This window comes from Cyprinus carpio, chromosome B4, assembly GCF_018340385.1.
Source record: "Cyprinus carpio isolate SPL01 chromosome B4, ASM1834038v1, whole genome shotgun sequence".
NCBI classification, from domain to species: domain Eukaryota; kingdom Metazoa; phylum Chordata; class Actinopteri; order Cypriniformes; family Cyprinidae; genus Cyprinus; species Cyprinus carpio.
This window is the reverse complement of record NC_056600.1, coordinates 27411036-27432493: the sequence shown is the minus strand read 5'-3', so window position 1 is coordinate 27432493 and position 21458 is coordinate 27411036. Positions and strand designations below refer to the sequence as shown.

Sequence of the window (21458 nt, the reverse complement as noted above, 5' to 3'; positions counted from 1 at the left end):
ACACAACTTAATGCCCTGAAGGGCCTTGGTCTAAAGCCCCTTTCACACTGCATGTTGGTCCCGGAAAATTGCTGGGTCGCCTTCTGTGTGAACACAAACACGTCCACAAACAACTAGGTCGGGGACCTAGTAACATTGCCGGGTTCAGTCCCGGAATGAGCTCTGTGTGAACAAAAGCCAGAACTAATGCCTTAAAGGGTGTGTCGTGCGACTCTTTTAGCGTGTTTTGAAGGCAGATCAACGTTCGCGACAAAAAAAATGTGCAAACTGTAATGAAGCAGAGATCAGTTAGTTCCTCACTTTCCGCGCTGAAGCTGAGATCGTTCACCAGCTTCAGTGAAAGTTAACGTGAGTAGCGTTTTCGACTTGTACATTACACGTCACATCCTGATATCACGTGTCATTACGGGACCTTTATGGGTTGTGTGTGAACGCACGCACAAATTCCAGGTAATCACTGGCAGTGTGAAAGGAGCAAAATCTAGCGACCCTGGAACAATTGTCGGGACACATTACCCATGTATTATCCGGAATCACAGTGTGAAAGGGGCTTAAGTGTCTTGAAATATCTATACTGAGGTCTTTCTCCCAGGACATCTTCAAATGTTGGATAGGAGGAACTCTTAAAATATTCAACAAATCTAGAATGAAGACCCTTCAAATTGAGTTCAGATGTCATACAAAGACGCTCAGGGGATTTGTAAGTTTCAAAATTAGCATATTGATTTTAATGTAATACCGTTCCTGTACCTTTCTAAAGAAATGAGAATGGGGTAGTCCAAGAAATCGCTCCCTTTTTTTAAACCTCTTGTCTCTCTGAGGAAAACTGTGATTTCTTACCAGAATTAGTTTGCAAATTATGTTTCAGTTTGCTTAGAAATGTGAATCTTTCTCCTGTGTGCACTCTCATGTATCTTTAAATTCCTTTTTGAGGTGAAACTCCTTCCACAATGAGGGCAGGTGAAAGATCTCTCTCCTTTGTGAACTCTCATGTGATTCTCAAGGTTTGCATTGTTTATAAAACTCTTTCCACAGTGATGGCACATGAAAAGCTTTTCTCCGATGTGAATTTTAACATGATCCTGAAGTTGATCTGTGTCTGTGAACCTTCTTTGGCACCGATGACATGCAAAACTGTTGTCTCTTGAATGAATTCTCATATGATAATTAAGGCTTTCTTTATATAAGAAACTTCTTCCACACGGACCACATATGAACGGTCTCTCTCCAGTGTGAACTCTCACGTGAGTTTTAAAGTTTTCTTGACGTGTGAAACTCTTTCCACACTGTTTGCAGGTGTAAGGTTTCACTCCAGTATGAACTCTCATGTGAGTTTTAATGTCTCCACTTCGCATGAAACTCTTCCCACACTGTTCGCAGGTGTAAGGCTTCTCTCCAGTGTGAATTCTCATGTGGACATCAAGGTTTTTTTTCTGTGTAAAATTCTTTCCACACTGAATACACACGTGTGGTCTCTCTCCAGTGTGTACTGTCATGTGATTCTTAAGTTGTCCTTTTCGTCTGAAACCCTTCCCACACAGTTTGCAGGTATAAGGTCTCTCTCCAGTGTGAATTCTCATGTGGATATTAAGGTGACTTTTCTGTGTAAAACTCTTTCCACACTGACAGCATATTGACAGTTTCTTTTCAATGTGAATTTTCTTGTGGACTTTAAGGCTTTCTTTGTTATTGAAAATTTCTCCACACTTTCGGCAGGTGAAATGTTTCTCTCCAGTGTGAATTCTCTTCTGGCAATTAAGGGTTGTCCTTTGCATTTTTTTATATTTTTTTGGTGTTGAATTCTTTTCATTCTGTGAACAACCAATCGATTTTTCTTCCGTTTTGAAATCATGCTGATTCTCATTTTGATCTTTGTCTTCGGTTTCATTCAGTTCTTGACTCTCTTCTTTCAGTGCCATCAGGGATGAAAAGAGACAAAAACAAGTTTAATGGCACAAAACAACAGACATCCATTTGACAGTGGTGTTGTCAATTGATTACAAATAATTAACTTATTAATTATTAATCGATTACAAAAATTAATTGCACATTTACAGCAATTAATCGCATATTTACACATTTACATTGTCATAATTTCACACTAAATCTCCAAATAATGTAGAAATATAACAATTATGTATTTAGCATATATTGCTTAATGGCATATTTTTACCAAGTAGCCTATTATTAAGAAAGGCCAGTGTCATTGATAAAAATACAGCTATTGGTGTCTTTATTAAATGGATTTTCCTTTCAAATTTAGCCATTAATTATAGCCAATATAGCCACATTTATTTGGTTTTTAAAAATAGTGAACTTAAAACAATCTTCACATAAACAAAGCAATAATCATGCTGTCTAATCAGCATCTTGATATGCCACACCTGTGAGGTGGATGGATTATCTCGGCAAAGGAGAAGTGCTCACTAACACAAATGATTCAGACAGATTTGTGAACAATATTTGAGAGAAATAGGCCTTTTGTGTACATAGAAGAAGTCTTAGATCTTTGGAGTTCAGCTCATCAAAAATAAGAGAAAAAAACAAAAGTGTTACGTTTATATTTTTCATTTTTGGGATTTTCCACCCTGTTACCACATCAAGTATATTTCAAACGTGTGGGATTTTAGAGATGTGCGTATATATATATATATATATATATATAACAAATACAATCATGCTTGCAGAGTTTTTGCTCTCTCTGTTTCTGTACTTCCACTGAAAAAAAATTATAGAATTTTATCAATTGTTTTTAAGGTACGTGATTGCAATCAATTGATTTTAGCTGCATTTAAATAAACAATTTATGTTCAAGAAGACTGGAGGAAGAGGAAGGAAGGAACGTACAATGTAAATTACACACATCCATACCCAGAATACTAATTTTTATGCAGTTATGTTCATTTTTAAGTAGGGAGTGTGTGCAGTTTACATTTTACAACAAAACGTAAAAGTATCATAAAGTTGTGTTTACTAGTTATTTTACTCATACATTAAAAATCCCAATTATAAAACCCCACAAAAAAATCTGAAAGGAACCTGTGGTGAATTACACTTTCTGGTTCTGATGTCAGAGAGCCTCACTGTAATATAAACTCAATGGCCATGTTCTCTGTTCTCTAAAGCCCTTTAAAGGGATACTCCACCATGTTTTCATATTAAACTATGTTATTCCCTTAACTAAGACGAGTTGATACATACCTCCTTCGTCTCAGTGCGTGCACTAAATCGCTCTGTCTTGCGGCGAAACTTTGTTAGCACTTAGCTTAGCCCAGTTCATTCAATAGGGGCCAAGCAGAGAAGCTACCAAACACCTCCACGTTTTCCCTATTTAAATACAGTTACTCGAGTAGTGTAACTCGACCTAGGACGGTGACACAAAACAAAACGTTGCACTTTTCTAAGCGTGTAAAATGGATAACTATATTGTATGGCGGAATACCATAGCAAGTGCTCGGGAGCACTTTGACTTGGCGCAGTAATATCTTCACGTGAGGAGCGGGGGCTGGTGAGAGGACTTTTCACGAGTGAAGATATTACTGCGCCAAGTCAAAGTGCTCCTGTATTTAAATAGGGAAAACGTGGAGGTGTTTGGTAGCTTCTCTGCTTGGCCCCTATTGAATGAACTGGGCTAAGCTAAGTGCTAACAAAGTTTCGTCACAAGACAGAGCGATTTAGTGCACGCACTGAGACGAAAGAGGTATGTATCAACTCGTCTTAGTTAAGGGAATAACAGTTTAATATGAAAACACGGTGGAGTATCCCTTTAAATGAAGAACAAATCTAGGCAGCCTGCAGCAGTAACTACTAACTATAGCAAGCTTTATCAGCTGGAGAAATGTTTTATATCACTAGCAGAATTAAGTTTTTTTTTTAAGCTTTTTGAAGTTTTCTTCTAGCTGGAAACAATCATGTTCACAAGATACTAGTACAGTTACTTTAATATTTTTGAAATGGTTGCATAATTAAGGAATATAAATACAAATGTTTGGGTTTAATATTATACAAACTAAATTTTTAATTACTACGCTCACATGACATTCTTAAAAAAATATAAAATAATTTCTGTAGATCTGGACATTTTAATAAACCAACCTGTTTGTGCCTCCGTTTCTTCATGTTTGACTCTGAATGTTTCTTTAATCCTTATGTCTTCACTCTCCTCTTTAATAAACTCAATCTTTGTTTGTTCCTCAGTATCTTCATGTTTGAATGTTTCTTCAATCTTCATGTCTTCACTCTCCTCTTTAATAAACTCCATCTTTATAACAGTGTCACGTGGATCTCCGTTAATCCAAGAGTTTTTCTGTCTGTTTGAACACTTTGTCCTGTTTAAGAAGAGAATGATTAACAGAAAGAAAAATAAATGCAAGATACATCTCTGGATGCTTCTCAATAAGTTCCCTAGTTCAATAGCACAAAGGACAAAAAAATGTAAAAACAAAACCTAGATAAGTGTCTCTATAATTATAATGTCCTTTCATATTGAGTGCAAATAAAAATTTAAAAACAATTCAAATGGAAGGTTCATAATTGTATTCAGATTTATATTAATTTACATTTACTAATTTATAGGTTATATTTAATACTTTGTAAAATTTGTGACACGTTTGTGTTATTTTGAGCAGCAGTGTTCAGCCAGCGTTGATTCAAGCATTTGAATCAATGAATAATTTTATGATGAAATTGATTAATTGACTCAGAATGCTTATTTGAGATTAGCAAATTATGCGCAGAACCAATCACCGTGAGTAGGCCTGTCACGATTATTAAATAACCGTTTGAGCATGATTAATTGATCCAACCGCGGCCGTTTCAGATAGCTGCAATTATTGGCCACTATTCCAAACCATAAGGGGGCGCTGTGTACCTGCAGGAACCCCTACTTCCACCAGTCTCGCTCTGTAATCGCGTGCATCAGACTCTAATTATGTTTCTCTGTTGATCTACCCATCAGCTTGCCTCATATCAGCACAATCATTGAACAAAGATGGATTTAATCTACAAGTTGATAATGACAGTACCGATCTGGGCACATTTCATAACATTATGTGAGTAGGTCTGCTCATGTCTGAAAATTATATATGAAAAACAAAGTAATTTCACATAAAAACATAAGGCTATAGCTTATATTTCTTTAGTACATTTTTTAATTAACGTAAAAAACAAATTAATTGTAAAACTGAAAGTTATTTTTTAAAATTGTGTTCAGCATGGTGGGCCACATTTAAATTTGTGACAGGCTGCATGCGGCCCGTGGGTTGAGAACCACTGCCATAGATCATGACATACTCATAGATCGATTAAAAAACTATACAGGTATTCAAGGGCAGGCTCTATGATGGTTTAGATCCTACCTGTCCGACCGCTACCACTTTGTTGATTTAAATGGGGAGTCATCTCATTTATCACCAGTAAAATATGGAGTGCCACAAGGATCTGTCCTAGGTCCTCTGTTATTTTCAATATACATGTTGCTCCTTGGTAATATTATTAGAAAGTATGGGATTAGGTTCCACTGTTATGCTGATGCTACTCGACTATATATCTCAATGAGACCAGATGAAACTTCTAAATTATCTAAGCTAACAGAGCGTGTTAAAAATGTAGAAGATTGGATGACCAATAATTTTCTCCTATTAAATTCAGATAAGACAGAGATATTACTTATTGGACCAAAAAACATTACACAGAATCTCATAGATTACAATTTGCAATTAGACGGATGTACTGTTACTTCCTCTACTGTCAAAAATCTGGGTGTTATATTAGACAGCAACTTGTCTTTTGAAAACCATATTTCCCATGTTACAAAAACAGCATTCTTCCATCTTAGAAACATTGCCAAGCTACGAAACATGTTACCTGTTTCTGATGCAGAAAAGCTAGTTCATGCATTCATGACCTCTAGACTGGACTATTGTAATGCACTGCTAGGTGGTTGTCTTAAATCTTCAATAATCAAGCTACAGGTAGTCCAAAATGCAGCGGCTAGAGTCCTTACCAGGTCAAGAAAACATGATCATATTACCCCAATTTTACAGTCTCTGCACTGGCTACCTATTAAGTTCTGTATCAGTTACAAATTATTATTACTTACTTATAAGGCCCTTAATGGTTTAGCTCCTGCGTACCTAACTCGTTTTCTACCATGCTTCAATCCATCACTCTCCGTAAGGTCACAAAACTCTGGACTTTTGGTAGTTCCTAGGATAGCAAAGTCCACTAAAGGAGGTAAAGCTTTTTCGCATTTGGCTCCCAAACTCTGGAATAGCCTTCCTGATAATGTTCGGGGTTCAGACACACTCTCTCGGTTTAAATCTAAATTAAAAACACATCTCTTTCGCCAAGCATTCAAATAATGCATCTCATAATTTGTGACTGCAGTTGGGTAGTTGACGTGACGTGGCTTTTTCACCGTCACAGAAATAAAAAATAATTTCACATTTTCATCATTTAGAATATTGTAAATGGTTAAACATTTTCTTGTTTTACATGAATTTGTTGTTTTAATACCCAAGATTTTTTTTAATTTTTTTACAACTTTGAGCCAAATCTCAAAATCGTCCTATGATGTGACGGTAGACAATATTATTTCATAAATATTAACTTTTATAAATAAAGAAAATAATGTTTAGAAATCTTAATGAACACTCCTGGCATAATTGTGCAAGTGTCTATTTTACTAAGTGGCCATCACTTTTCCTATACATACATTTCTAAAAGTGTAGGAATTTCATAAAGTTTGTCACAGAAAAAAATGTCCTTTGGTGTTATGCAAAAACCTGATATTAAGTTGGGCAATATCATGGACAACCACATTTAGTTGAAAGACCCCATTCAAGGTCATGTGACTGAAGACCCCTATGAAGGCCATGAGCAGTGCACATGGTAAGTATCTTCTCTCAGGCAATTTACTAGATATAGGCCATTTTATATAACAGAGGCCAGAGCAACCGACCACAATACCTGCGCCTGTTTTCAACATGAAAACATGCACCTACTAATTGACAGCATGGCACATAGGGGCTTAATTCAAACGCAAAGCCTGTCCTCTCTGCTCAAAAGCATTACATGTAATGTTGATAAGAAAGAGTGTATGTACAGAACATGCACTGAATGCTGCTTTGAAGAAGTTCAGCTGGCAGAGTAAAACCCCTTGACTCTGCCAGATGGGAATGCTGGGCGAAAGAGGATGTGACTGTTGGTGATAGGGTCTTTAAGAATTGGGTAAAGAAGTCAAAGTCTGGCACAGTCGAAAACCTGGTAGAGCAATTCAGACTTGAGCTTGAATCCACCGGTAGCCATTAGGGATGGGCGATATGGGCTTAAAAATGTATCCCGATAATTTCTGATATTTACTGTGATAACGATGTCAATGACGATAATTTAGGGAATCCTGTTTTTTTAGAAAAAAGTATTATCTTTCCTAGTTTACCCAAAATAGGGTGTTGTGAGCAGTACACATGACTATTTATTTCATACTGGAAGCCGGAGGACGCCCTCGCGCAGAAACTCCACATATGCATAGTAGAAGTAATGCTCCAGGAAATCACTAATATGGACAGAGGTATCCAGTGATCACTGTAGCTGAATAAAACGCAGATAGAGAAATCTTTACTGAGGAAACCTGAAGAGTGTTTCTGTAGCTCAAGTGGTAGAGCATTGCGTTAACAAGCGCAAAGTTGGGGGTTCGATCCCTGGAAACACATCATAGGTAAAAATTGATAGCCTGAATGCACTGTAAGTTGCTTTGGATAAAAGCGTCTGATAAATGCATAAATAAAATAAATAAAAAGACAATAAACATGCGATTGCACAAAATACATGGACTGTGTTCTTCAAGCAATCTTGGGTATTTTCATAAGAATAAAGTATATTTATAATGCAATGGTAATCGACATAGCCTTTATCACGGTATATAATGCCATAAAATAGTATGATTTCTGCCTTATTCTGTGATACGAAACCACATCTGATCTCAAAAATAAGTTATTTGAAACCTGTTATGCAGTTAATATCAGGGCTCCAAACAAAAAAAAATCGAGTAAGGAGCCATAGAATAAACATTTATTTTACGATTATTATTATTTATTTATTTACATTTCAATCATACTGTCATGTGTTTATGTCTCATCTTTTCTTGACTTTATCAGCATTTTAATCCATCTTGTAGATGAGCTGGGAACTAAGGTTCACTTAAAGTGGGAACTAAATGTCTTTTCCAGCTTGAAATCTACAGTCACAAAGAACTGTTCATTACACAGAGTCTGTACCAGTATCATGGAGCATAAGCATCACTTGGCCACTGAGTGTAGCTTGGGCTCCTCCTACATGAGACATTTCAATAAGTTGTACTGTTGGATCTCTTATAAAATAGCCTACCTTTTGATGTTAATTCATGTTCACTATGTACTATATTAGTAAAGAGAAAGATTAAATGGGTTCACTTGCCCTTGAACCGAGGCGCTAAAGTGACCGCGTCTGTCCCATTAAGGAGCGCCAAAACTGTATTGTTTGAATTTCGTTATGAATTCGGAATAATTTTTAAGCTGGTACTTTTTATTAAAAAGTGATAAAGCACAGAGCTTTTTGCGATTACTGGACGGCAGTTGCGCTTCAAATAGTGGAGTTCACGCATTAAAAGAACACAGACCAAGATCTTGTTTAGAAGAAGCCATATTAGTAATTATTATAAACGAGAATTGTTAACGATATTGCCAATATTCACACAGCTAACAGCTGTACCTGTTCTAGTTTGTTCAAGTTGTGCACGAAGTAGACGCTGTATTTTCTGCACTTTCTCTTCTTCCGTCTCCGTCATTTCTCTCTCGCTGCACAGCGGAGCTGCGTTTATCAGACTGTGTGCGGCAGCACTGATGTGCGGCAGAGATGAGGACTGTCTGAAACTCTTTTTTCCACTAAAACTTTAATGCGCATCGTCTCAGTTTAATACGTGAACATAACAAAAGGTTTGATCACAAATCAATTAGGAAAAAAGGCATTACATTCAAATGTTTAAGTTATAACATGTAAATATATACCCAGATAGCAATAACACTCGGGCTGATTCTGGCTGAAATGCGTCTCTGTCGGTTCAGTCTCGGCATCGGTGAGAAGATAACGGGCCAGAGCCACGCCGACTCTACAAAACACTTCTGGCTGACAGACGGCTTTTTCTCTATGGGCCGATCTCGGCTGAAAGCTGTTGTACACGCGGCGGGTCCACACTCGGTGTAGTTGTGTGTATTAACCTTCGGCCCGAGTTCGTTTTATCACAGACGGGGCGCTGCTAGAATGAAGCAAATCATCCGCCTGAGAAAACTTTTTTAGCGGTTAAATCCTGAGGAGCTTTCGGCGGGTAGTTGCCAGTGGCGACCTCAGCAAAAACGTCACTCGCAAATTAACATTTATGGTTGCAAATGCAACTGTTTTAGCCGCAGTTTGGAGCCCTGGAGAAAAAGCACGTCAATAAATAATATCTTTGTTGGACAACAGGTTTGTAAACGACTCATACACATGTAAAACTGTATTGCACACGTGCTACTGTAGTACATTTACTCAAGGCTCAGACTGATTTTTGTCGCACTGTACAGTGTTATCCAAACCTGTTCCAGAGTGTAGAAGGAGCTGCTCAATTTCACGTCCCCATTCCTTCACATCACTTCACACAGTTGCACACAGAAATGTGTCATCAACTAGACCAGGGGTCTCCAACCTTTTTGTGAGTGAGGGCTCCCTGAAGGGATAAAATAGTCTTGAGGGCTACTTGTTTGATATAGGCGCACACACACACACACAAAAAGTTTCAAGTTTTGAAAAATACAACAACAAACAGTAATATTGTTAAATATTATGACAATTGAATTTATAATTACCATATATACCCGAATATAAGACAAGTTTTTTTGTCCTAAAAATAGGCTGAAAAATGGGGAGTCGTCTTATATTGGCGACAAAATCACGGGGGGAAAGGGAGAAAGAACAACGGCATAAATATGAAATAATAGTGACTGAATGATTTCGGCTATACTTGCATGTAAAATTAGAAAAGCAACATAATATCTGTGTTTAACTAAATTAAAACGCTGCTCCTCTGCCGCACGAGACGCAGAGAGAACAAGAGAGGTGCGCGCACGAGACGCAGAGAGAGAGAGAGAGAGAGAGAGAGAGAGAGAGCGCAAGAGAGAAAGGTGCGTGCACTGGAAGAGAGAGAATGAATTATCACTGCAATTTTCAAATACAATTATTTTCTGTTGAAAACCAGATTTTTTTTCCACAAAAATCTGTTTTTGTCACAAAAATACGTCAGGAAAATGGGGTATATATTAGGGGTGTAACGGTTCACAAAATTCATGGGTTGGTTCAATACGATACAGTAGTCAGTGACACGGTTCGGGACGTTTTCGGTAGAGCAAAAAGGAAGAAACGCTATTTTTTATATATATATATATATATATATATATAAATAAACAATTTTAAAACATGTCATAAAATAAACAAACACTGTGGCACTTTTTCACATTACTTTTTTAATCACCAAAATATGTCTTTGTAATGAAATGAATATTGACATCATGGCTTATGTAAATCACTTCTCACAAGCATTTTAAATTATTATTAATAATTAAATTATTTCTATTTATCAATCAATCCTATTTATAGGAATTTTTATAAAAAAATGTACATTTATAATTGTATTTATAATTTTCTCTCTGTAGATCCCATTACACTGAACACATTTACACATTTGAACACAATTTTTATACAAAATGTCAAGAGTTATTTGTCACACTTACAACAATAAATTGGCCAAATCAGCCTGCTTTTATGGGCAAAAAAACAACCACTTTTTAATGGGAAGCTTGGCTATGCATAACGTCCACAAGTGCCCTATAATCGGGAGTATAACCCGACACTGTAACTCTAATTGAGTCCTCCAAATGTCCATCAGTAAGGCGTGTTCTGTGTTTGTTCTTAATAAAATTCATATCTGAAAATGCAGATTCACACAGGTACGTTGAGCCAAAAAGACAGGCAACTTTCATCGCTGCTGTGGAAATGTTAACGTATTTCTCTGGGTCAACAAGTTTCCAAAATTCTGTTGCCCCCTGATGGGCTTTGAGGTTAATGTCACTCTGCAGAGTGAGAATCCCATCTCAACCTCACTAGAAACCAGGTTAAACGCATCACTTAGTTTTTCAGAAATGTGCAAAATGTCCACTTGCACGAAAGGATTTGCAATGAATGACACGCATGGTTCCAGACTATCAAAGTCATTGAATCTGTCCTCAAATTCTTGTCCAAGCCTTTTCAGGAGTTCAAAGTAATTGTGTTTTGCTCTGTCAAAGACCTCAGATGCAGAATCATTGTTACTTAGCATCGACTGCATGGATGGAAAGTGATGCAATTTCTTCCTCTGCAAGTACGTGGAGAAAAGGCTAATCTTGGCTTTGAAAGCATTTACAGCACTGATCATCTCACTGATTGTCTTATTTTTGCCTTGCAGTTCACAGTTCAAATTATTCAGTTTCACAGTGATGTCAGTTAGGGAAGGCAAGGTCCAGTAGCCACTCAGTGTCCTGAAGCATGGCGGTGTCCTCCCCTCTGGATTCCATGAACACTTTGATTTCACACAAAAGTGATAAAAAATGTTGCAAAATCCTTCCTCTGCTCAGCCATCGAATTTCAGTGTGAAGCAATAGGTCACCATACTCAGCTGACAGCTCCTCCAGAAGTACCTTGAATGACCTGTGCTGTTTCGCTTTGGACCGGATGCTGTTAATTATTTTAACGACTGGAGTCATGACGTGATCAAATCCCATCACTTTGGCGCACAGTGCCTGTTGGTGTATAATGCAGTGGTAATGTAGAAACTTTGGGAAATCTGTGTCTCCTCTGCATAGCGCAACGAAGCCTGCATGCTGGCCAGTCATTGCAGGGGCTCCATCAGTTGTTACCGATACCAACTTTTCAAATGGCACATTCTTTTCCATGAAGTACTTCTTCACTGCATCATAAATATCAACACCCCTCGTTGTTGTCTTGAGGGGCAGTAATGTTAAAAATTCCTCTTTCACTGACAAATCACTGAATACCATTCTGATGAAAACCATGAGCTGCGCTGTACTACTAGAATCCACAGATTCATCACACTGGATGGAGAACCATTTGCACGAACCCAAGTCTTTCTCCAGCTGCTCCGTTACGTTTGCTGACATAGCCGAGACTCGTCTTGCAATAGTGTTAGCCCCGAGTTGAACATCGGACACTGAGGACATTATTTCATTTCCATTCTTGTGATCTTTAAACAGAGTGTTGGTTATCACAGTCATTGCTCCCTTGACAATTTCACCATCAGAGAAAGGTTTTTTGTGTTTCGTTAAAAAATGAGCAACTCTAAATGAAGCTTCGGTTGCAGCCTGTGACTTTTTAGCGGGTTTTGTAGAAAATGATTGCTGCCTGCTTAATGTTGTTTTCATCTCACTAACTTTTTCTTTTCTAAGTGATGTACCTGGTGGATAACGAACATTGAAGGTCTTGTGGGTTGTGGTGAAATGTCTCTCCGCATTGTGTCTCTTGGCAACCGCAATGCAAGCTCCACAGATGAGGCATACAGCCTTATCTTTAACGTTGGTGAAGAGGAATTCTGTCTCCCACTCCTCGTTGAAATAATAAATCTTTTTCTTTTTTGCATGACTTGCATCATGAGCCATAATTAATCTTTTTTTCTTTTTTATAGTTCAATTTGTCTCATGTACCGTCTGCCCGCGACCGCCTCAACTCACAGAAGTGACGTTTTTTTTTTTTTTTTTTTTTTTTTTTGCACAACGTAATGTATCCTATGTCAACGTACCTTGACTCGACGTGCAGATTCTAAATATTTTAAATTATTGAATTATTTTATTATGTTTTAATGGTATATGAAATGTCACCAATAGTTATTTTCTCATTTTATGCCATTATCATAAAAAAAAATAAAAAAATGAAATTCAGGCTATTTATAGAACGTGCTCGGCGGGCGACTCACAGACTCCACGCGGGCTACCAGGTGCCCGCGGGCACCATGTTGGAGACCACTGAACAAGACTTTATCGTTATTATCGTGTGAAGACTAATTTTTATTGTGGGGAGAATTTGATATCGCCCATCCCTAGTAGCCATCAATTTAACTGGTTGCATCAGGCAGAAAAATTTAGGGAAATGAAGGAAAATGTTGCTCAAAATGAAATTGTCTTGCACATAGACTTTTCAGAGAATTACGGTTGCAAGCTGAATTCAGAAATCCAGTCTTATCACTTCGCGGGAAGCCGAAAGCAAGTCACACTGCATACTGCAGTTGCCTACACATCAAAAGAAACCCAGAGCTATGCAACTCTGTCACCATCATTAAGGCATGACGAGAGAGCTGTTTGGGCACACATCATGCCTGTTTTGGAAGATGTGATGCTGGAACATAACCAAGCCATTGATATACTGCATGTCATCAGTGATGGTCCCGTAACACAATACAGAAACAAAACCAACTGCTTTCTGTTAAACCAAATTCCCTTCACAATGGGCTTTAAACATTTAACTTGGAAAGGTCACATGGCAAGGGAGCCCCAGACGGTGTTGGGGGAGCAGTCAAAAGAACAGCAGACAAGTATGTTCTGAGAGGCAGTGATTTGCAATCTCCAAGAGATTTCTACGAGTTTCTATCCTCCCAAACAGAGACGAGTGTGAAATTCAAATGGATTGAAGAGTCAGATATTGAGGCCTACGACAAACTGCTACCTCCATCTGTCAAACCAGTTACAGGGATTCTAGGTACACACCAAGTCTTGTCACCATCACCATTCATCACCATCATCATCATATTTTAAAATGAATTGAAGTTGTTTTTTCAAAAGTACCTAAAAACTGAAAAAGGAAATGTGTGCGATCTTCATGATTGTCAATGTGTTTAAATGTGTTAAGTATGATTAAAAACTGTTCTAAAGATATATTTTAGATGGAATGGTGTTCATGAATGTTATGCAGTGTTTTTACCGATTTTATTTTCATGTCACTGTTACTGTTTAACTGATGAATTTTGCAGTTTGACAATTTCACAGTATTGTTTTGAAATGGCATTTTACTGAATTTCTTAAAGATACTATATGCATCAATGTTTCCTAATTGATGGATCTATAAGTATCAAAGTTACTTGTGGTGTGCTATGTTTTGCACAGTTTATATTGTTGAAAAATAAAAACAAATGTCCTCCTTTGTAATTGTTACAATAAACACTACATATTCTGAGTCTTTTTATGCAATGACTATCTTTGTCTTTGGTGTGACGTTTTGTCCTATGGTGTGACAAACATAAAACAACAGAAAAATATACTTATTTTAAGATATCTTTTTTTAAAAAAAGTGTCAAGTTTGGCATTAAGGGAGTTACAATAATATCTCCTCTTAGATAGGTACAATTTCAAACAGTTTTGTAAGGTTGGCAAAAAAGTTTTATTGACATTCGTAGGGAAAAGTTTATCAACTTCATCTATTCATGGTGAAAATGATTCTAATTAGTACTTACATGTAAAATAAATATCACTTTAAGAAAATAATGTTTTAATAATGTGAACAATTCTGTCTCAAGTATTTTTTTTATGTTATTTAATATAGTTTCTCTGTACTTTTTAAATGTCACACCATATGACATTTACAGTACTGTTGAGTGAAAACGTAAAAAAATATGTGAAGTCATTGACAAAATGAGTGACCACTACTATTTTCTGAAACTGCCATTTTCATACTCCACAAATATATGTATTTTTTCTTAAAAAGTTGTTTTCCAAAAATAGTACTTTTTCTTGGCCATGTCAACTACCCAGTTGTATCTGATCAAATTAAGCAGCTACGCTAATTATGTCTCTATTTGTTTCTCTGTTTCTGCTGGGATTTACATCCCGTGGTAACTAGGATTTACACAAGCTCCAGTCTGGATCCAGAACACCTGAGAAGAGATGATGCCAGCCCCTCAGAGGACCTCAGATGATGCTAACCCAGAGACAACATACAGAACTACCAAATATTGCTACAAGTGTGATTGCATCATATAATAATTGCTGTTAATAGTGTTCATCATCTGTGTAGGTGCATAGTCCTGGATTCATTTAACGTGGCAGGAAAAATGGGTTTCTTACTCATCACAAAAGTCAGTCAAAAGGGTCCGTAACAAATGTGACTTTAATCAAAACACAAAATTACAAAATCCAGTTGGTTCTTATATCCTATGATGTTGCATTTTGAAATTCCTTTAACTCGGGTTTCCTTAAACTTTTAAACACAAGTTTTATCCACAAATGACAGCAAGATGGTAAGAAAACTGTTTCGCCCTTATTTCCCTGATCGCACCTATTCCACCTCGTCTAACAGCAAGTGTGTGGTCGTTAAAGAAACAGAACCGAAACTATTCATCAAAAACATAAGAAAATAATATTGAAACATATACATAGAAAATACCAAAATTGCCTCTCAAAGAAAGTTACAGAAGTTATACTTTACATCATTACTTGCAAATCAACACTCTAAGTAAACTGTTGTAATATAAAAATTATTGACATGTTAAATTGGCTCTTACAATCTGGTTGACTACGTCTTGTATTAATTTTTATGAAAATTCCTGTTTATATGCACATCAACTGACAGTCACCACTGATAAGCTACTACTAAATATTGTAGAAATGTAATTTTCTGTAAAGTTGCTTTGCAATGATTTGTATCGTAAAAAGCGCTATACAAATAAACTTGAATTGAAAAAACAGCAGAAGTGCTGAAAACCTTTGACAATCAATATGAATTACCAGAAAAATCATACATTTCCAAACATCTATCCCAAAGCTATATGGAAAAGTGAAGGATGAAATCCTCAAGGATTTGAAAGAAAGTGACTTATTCAGCCACAACAGACGTGGTCCAGTGCAAACATGACCTTGTATATGAAATATAAGAGTGTACGCTCTTCAGAGTCAGCCTCACCACAAGGATGCGCTTTCTACATGTATTTACGCATTGATTTGAAACAAAACAGCGCATCCTTGAGGCACAGCTGACTCTGAAGAGCGTACGCTGCCTACGTACAACTCAGATTCTCCAAAATGGTGCTACGCTGATTTGGAGAGACACAGGGAAGATGAATTGTTGAATAAAGTGATTATTTTTGTTTTCTTCACATACAGAAAGTATTCTCGTTGCTTCATAACGTTACAGTTGAACTACTGATGGCTGATGGACTATTCTGACGATGTCTTTCATACTTTTACTTGCCAGTCTATGGGACAGTCACAAGTGACAAACCTTTCATTTTGGGGTGGAGTATCCCTTTAATGCTGATTGGTTCAGATGCTACCATGATGCTGCATTCTCTTCTAAAATTTATTTATTTTTTAATCTGGTTTAATGTGATTGTGTTTTAAATTATGAATGAATAGTCTCAAACACTATGACAGTGCGATCTCTGTGTGATGTGTGATTGTTGTCATATTTCTATACAAATCTAAAATACAGTAAAAATGTATTATAAACACACCCTTCATGTGGAATTAAATAGCAAGCACTTTGAGTGTCTTGTTCATGATATTTATTTTCGTCTTAAAGGCAACAGATCTGAAATTGTATCATGTTTATTAGCAACACAGCACGTGAGTGTGAATAACGTGCTATCTGTCTATGACCTCGTTGGTATCTGTTCACTTCTAGGCCTTGTCCACACTAATACGTTTTCGTTTGAAAATGTATCTTTTTCTCTCCGTTTTGGCCTTCCGTCCACACTGAGACGGCGTTTTAAATCAAGGAAAGGGGAGCTTTTTTAAAACTTTTTTTTGCCGTTTTCGTGTTGTAGTGTGGACTGTGAAAACGGAGGCTTTTGAAAACGATGACGCAATTTTAGTCACGTGACGCATATTCAGGGTTCCTACAGGTTTCTTTAAGTTAAATTCAAGTCTTTTTAAGACCTTTTTAAGACCATTTATATAAAAAATTAATGCCTATTTCACGTCCCTACCAGCAAAGAAAAACAAAATCCTTGAACTTGTGTTCATTTATTTTTCAAATGTGGAATGGGTAAAAGATAAGTCAAGCAGGTTTGAAAAATAAAAACATTTCAATAGGCCACAAGAAAGTTTGCTGAACAATGTTGTTTTTTAACATTAGCTAGCTACTTATTCCATGCTGGGAATATGGGGAACTGAGAGGCCCCTGAACAATAAACATCGAAAATCAGAACTCAACAATAAATTAAATTAAGAAACACAGTCAACTCCTTAGCTCTTCACTCAGGGCAGCAATCTCTTTATCAAGGTTGTCCACTGGTTTCAACCAATGACTAAAAGAGTTTTTTATCCAGCCACGCTTCATTAAATTTACATTTCCCCATAACCTCAGAATGAAATTGGTAGCTAACTAACGTAACAACAAACGTTAAAAATATAACGGCGTCAGTCAACCTTTCCTGTGGAATGCTGAGATTTTCTTTGATTTTTCGCACTTCTCCTTTGCTTGTTGCTTGAGGTCTGTGTTGTGTTGTTTTGCTTTGCAGTCTATAGCCCCTTTCACACTGCGATTCCGGCAAATACACGGGTAATGTGTCCCGGCATTTGTACCCGGGTTGCTAGATTTTGCACTTTCACACTGCCAGTGATTACCCGGAATATGTGCGTGCGTTCACACACAACCCGTGAAGGTCCCGTGAAGACACGTGATATCAAGGTGTGACGTGTAATGTACGAGTCGAAAACGCTAGGCACGTTAACTTTCACTTAAGCTGTCGAACGATCTCAGCTTCAGCGCGGAAAGTGAGGAACTAACTGATCTCTGCTTCGTTACAGTTTGCACATATTTGTTTCGTCGCGAACGTTGATCTGCCTTCAAAACACGCTAAAAGAGTCGCGCGATAACGCGCGTCATCACTACGACTACGACACGGTATGGTTGTGGTGCTGCAGCGCGTGATCTTCATTTACTGAAGGCATCACGTGTTCGCAGTATTTTGTACTGTGACCCGGGGCTGCGTTGCGTTCTCAATTATTGGTTCCGCCACATTTATACTACGTCATTTAATCAAAATAATAGTGGTTGACAAATGAAACTTTTGAGGAAAATTACAATACGGAGAAGTTACATACAGCACAATTTTTAAGACCCAGACATCAAAATTCAAGACTTTTTAAAGTCTTTTTAAGGTATTATTTCCAAATTAATAAATTCAATACTTTTAAGGCTTTTTAAGACCCCGCGGGAACCCTGATATTATGCTGCGTTCCAGGCAGGTCTTTGAGCCCGTAAGTCACGACTATACCACGACTCACGATTTTGTAGCGTTCCAGGCAAGTCACGCCAAACTTCCTGAGCGCAAGGAATTGTAGCTAGATTATTAATTTTATTGCAACGTTATATTGTCCTAAAATTGTTTTTTTCAACATGTACCACTTGCATAAACACCGCATCCGTAGGGGCTGCCATAGTTGTTTTGTGGGCTATGTGACATCAGAGCTCGGAACTGGGAGTACATTGATCTAGTACGAGTTCACGGGTGGGAAGTCACGGGTCTTGACTGCTGTTCCAGTGCACTGTCACTGGTATAAGGTTGGAAAAACACGGGTTACGGGTTGCCTGGAACGCGGCATTATACCAATAGATATCCGTGTTTATACTGGTATTGTGCACGTTGTGCGCTATGCACGTCAACACACTTGTGCTACAGATGTGTTATTTTGTACACTCTTCATATCACAGTCCTGCAAAGGTGAAAGCAAATTTACTTGCGATCACTATGGGCTAGTTGCATATCTCCGTCATCTTGGATTTCCGGTCTCGCGAGTGTGTGCATAGATACTTCCGGTTGTGCTAAACGCCAGTGCAAAGAACCAGAGAAATTGATACCTTCTGTATGTTCACGGGATTTATTATATCACTTCAAATGCAAATAAGATCTACACTGCTATTATTACTATGCTCTGAATGTTAACTGAGTCTGTGCGTTTGAAACGTATGTTTGTATTACATTAATATTTTTTTATTTATGTAATGTTTACCTTGTGAGACGTGGGCTGCGATTAATCTTCATAAATGTCCACTTCTCAATTGTGCACATACATAAGTTTTGTTTCATCATTATTTTCACAACATATTTTAATATTTTACACCGTTAAATTTGCATCAAACATTTTTTAAATGAAAAAAAGGGCGGTAAAATGATACAGCTAATACTTGACTAATTTTATTATTTGTTTTATCTGATAATTAATGCAGAAGAAATCGTAAAAATATACACGAGCTGCTTATAGACAGATAATGATTTATGCTGCAGATCTTTCACAAAACAGATAAATATTGATAACAACACATGAATGCAAACCTACCATAATCACATTACGTTAAATTGTACAGTTAAGTTATAAATTATGTTATCAAATAAAGTTAATAATACATACGTGCTTTATCAGAAATCTCTGAGCGTCTAATTCGCGGCAAAACACGAGGGCAGTCGCATTTTTGATCAGACCTACAATCGTGTTTTCGAATGAATCCGGATTAACATAACGTTAGAGAGAGCGCTCAGAACTGCACTGACACGCACCGTTTCTGTTACTCACACAAAATTACCTCCAGTAATGTCACTAGGTAAGTATAAGCACGATTTTATCTAAAATTATCTAAATAAGTTTGATTTAAACACTTTAAAAAGATTAAAAGCACGCACCTTTTTTTCAGCCGAGTCACAGACGCGGGAGTGCGCAGCAGCCTTATGGCGTCATAACTCCACACCAAAATAAAAGTTTTGTCTAGTGCTTTAAAAAAGACAGACAGCCAACATTTAGCATTACAGGTTAATAGCCGAAAAATGGCAAATTGGAACAATTTAATATTAATGTAATACAAAGACAGCAATGAGAAAAATACTTTTCTTTAAAATGTTTTTATGCTCAGAGGTCTATTACTCTCTACGTGACTACATTTTCGAATATGTACTCTTTACTCCACTACATTTTGCATGCCACTTTACTTTTTCTACAGCAGTTCATTGTTTGTTACAACGAAAGTGATATTGCCATCTACAGGGCATTGAAGTAATCTTGTCCATTTTGCCCTTGTTTACACAAACTTGTCAGCAATACAATTTTACATGAATACAAGTTTATTAGTAGCTAGTTGTGAATCAAAGGTTTTTCATATATGACATAAGGACATGGCTGCAGCTGAACCAGCATGTCCAGTGCAAGCAGGCATTGACTATATCATTTTAGTAAACATTAATTTATATATCCATTATATTGAAGATAACTTTTTGAAATGCATTGGTTGACATTTTTGAGCACTTCAGCTTAACTGACACATTAAAAGAGGCCGTTTCAACCCTGATATAACGCAGTATTAAGGTATTCGGTTTTATTTTGATTTTAGAAAATGAACGTGATTGCTCCCCTAACAAATCAACATTTTTTTATTTTTATTTTTTTTTAGGTTTTGAGGAGTAGTGGATCTTTTAGCCTACATAATTAAAGTTAAAATGAGATACTCGTAGGCCTGGTTTCACAGACAGGGCTTAAACTAAGCAAGAATTAGGCCATAGTTAAATTAGGACATTTAAGTAATTTTTATAAATGTGCCTTAGAAAAAAAAACATTCCTGGTGTCCATCTTGAGACAAAACGAAGGCACTGATATATTTTAAGATCAGTCAGTGCAAGTCTTTTTTAGTTGAAACAGCTCAGGCTTACATTTTAGTCTGAGACTAGGCTTAGGCTTAGGCTTAATCAAGTAGTATTGGAATTGATCATTTGTAACTTTTAATGGAATAATTTTTCTGTACTTTTACTTCAGCATGGTTTTCAAGTAGTCTTTACACCTCTGCTTTAAAATTAAATTAATATAATTATAACTGCTCATAACTGAGATTTAAACAAAATTTATTTTCGAAAAATTAAAATACCTCATAATGCGGTAAAAAGGAAATTATATGTTATACTGTGACCACATCTGCACTTTCCAAAAAGAACCACTATTATAAATAGTGAACATACAACAAAAACATACAAAATGACAACATTGGCTGCATTTCTATATAAAAATATTTCTTTCTGATTCTTGCAGCACTGTCTGCGACTCTGCAGCTCGTGCTAAATGATCAAAGCAGATGCTTTCAGTTTAGAATTGAAGCGACTGTTATCCAACTGATTTCAGAGAATTAAATGTGTTTATCAAAAATATCAAACCGACAGTGGAGGTAATGTAAACGTAGCTGAGGCATATTTTATGCTACTTCACCCTCCCTCACGGCAATATTGAGAGACAGCTTTTCACTTCAATTTGGTCTTGTTCTATTGGGGGAAAAGTAATTATTAAAGATAATGAAAATAGGAGAGTATAAAGTATAACATTAAATGTGCTTTACAGACAATGGATTAGTAAGGATTTAAGTATTCACCCCAAATA

At 36.9% G+C, this 21458-nt stretch overlaps 1 protein-coding gene across 1 annotated transcript; it reads right to left on the bottom strand.

Moving 5' to 3' along the window:
• Nucleotides 1–431: 431 nt before the first annotated feature.
• LOC109080674 (gastrula zinc finger protein XlCGF52.1-like) lies at nucleotides 432–19881 on the bottom strand. The gene is made up of 3 exons (XM_042722849.1): nucleotides 19727–19881; nucleotides 4096–4328; nucleotides 432–1906 (listed from the first exon to the last, which is right to left on the bottom strand). The coding sequence occupies exons 2-3, from the start codon at nucleotides 4259–4261 to the stop codon at nucleotides 858–860; spliced, it is 1215 nt and encodes a 404-aa protein (XP_042578783.1). The 5' UTR covers nucleotides 4262–4328; nucleotides 19727–19881; the 3' UTR covers nucleotides 432–857.
• Between the last annotated feature and the right edge of the window lie 1577 nt (nucleotides 19882–21458).

Excerpts from the sequence above, each read along its gene's own strand:
- LOC109080674 (XM_042722849.1), bottom strand. The coding sequence starts at position 4,261 with ATGGAGTTTATTAAAGAGGAGAGTGAAGACATGAAGATTGAAGAAACA. Across the intron at positions 1,907-4,095 it reads AGAAACGGAGGCACAAACAG|AAGAGAGTCAAGAACTGAAT; the intron begins GTTGGTTTATTA and ends TGGCACTGAAAG.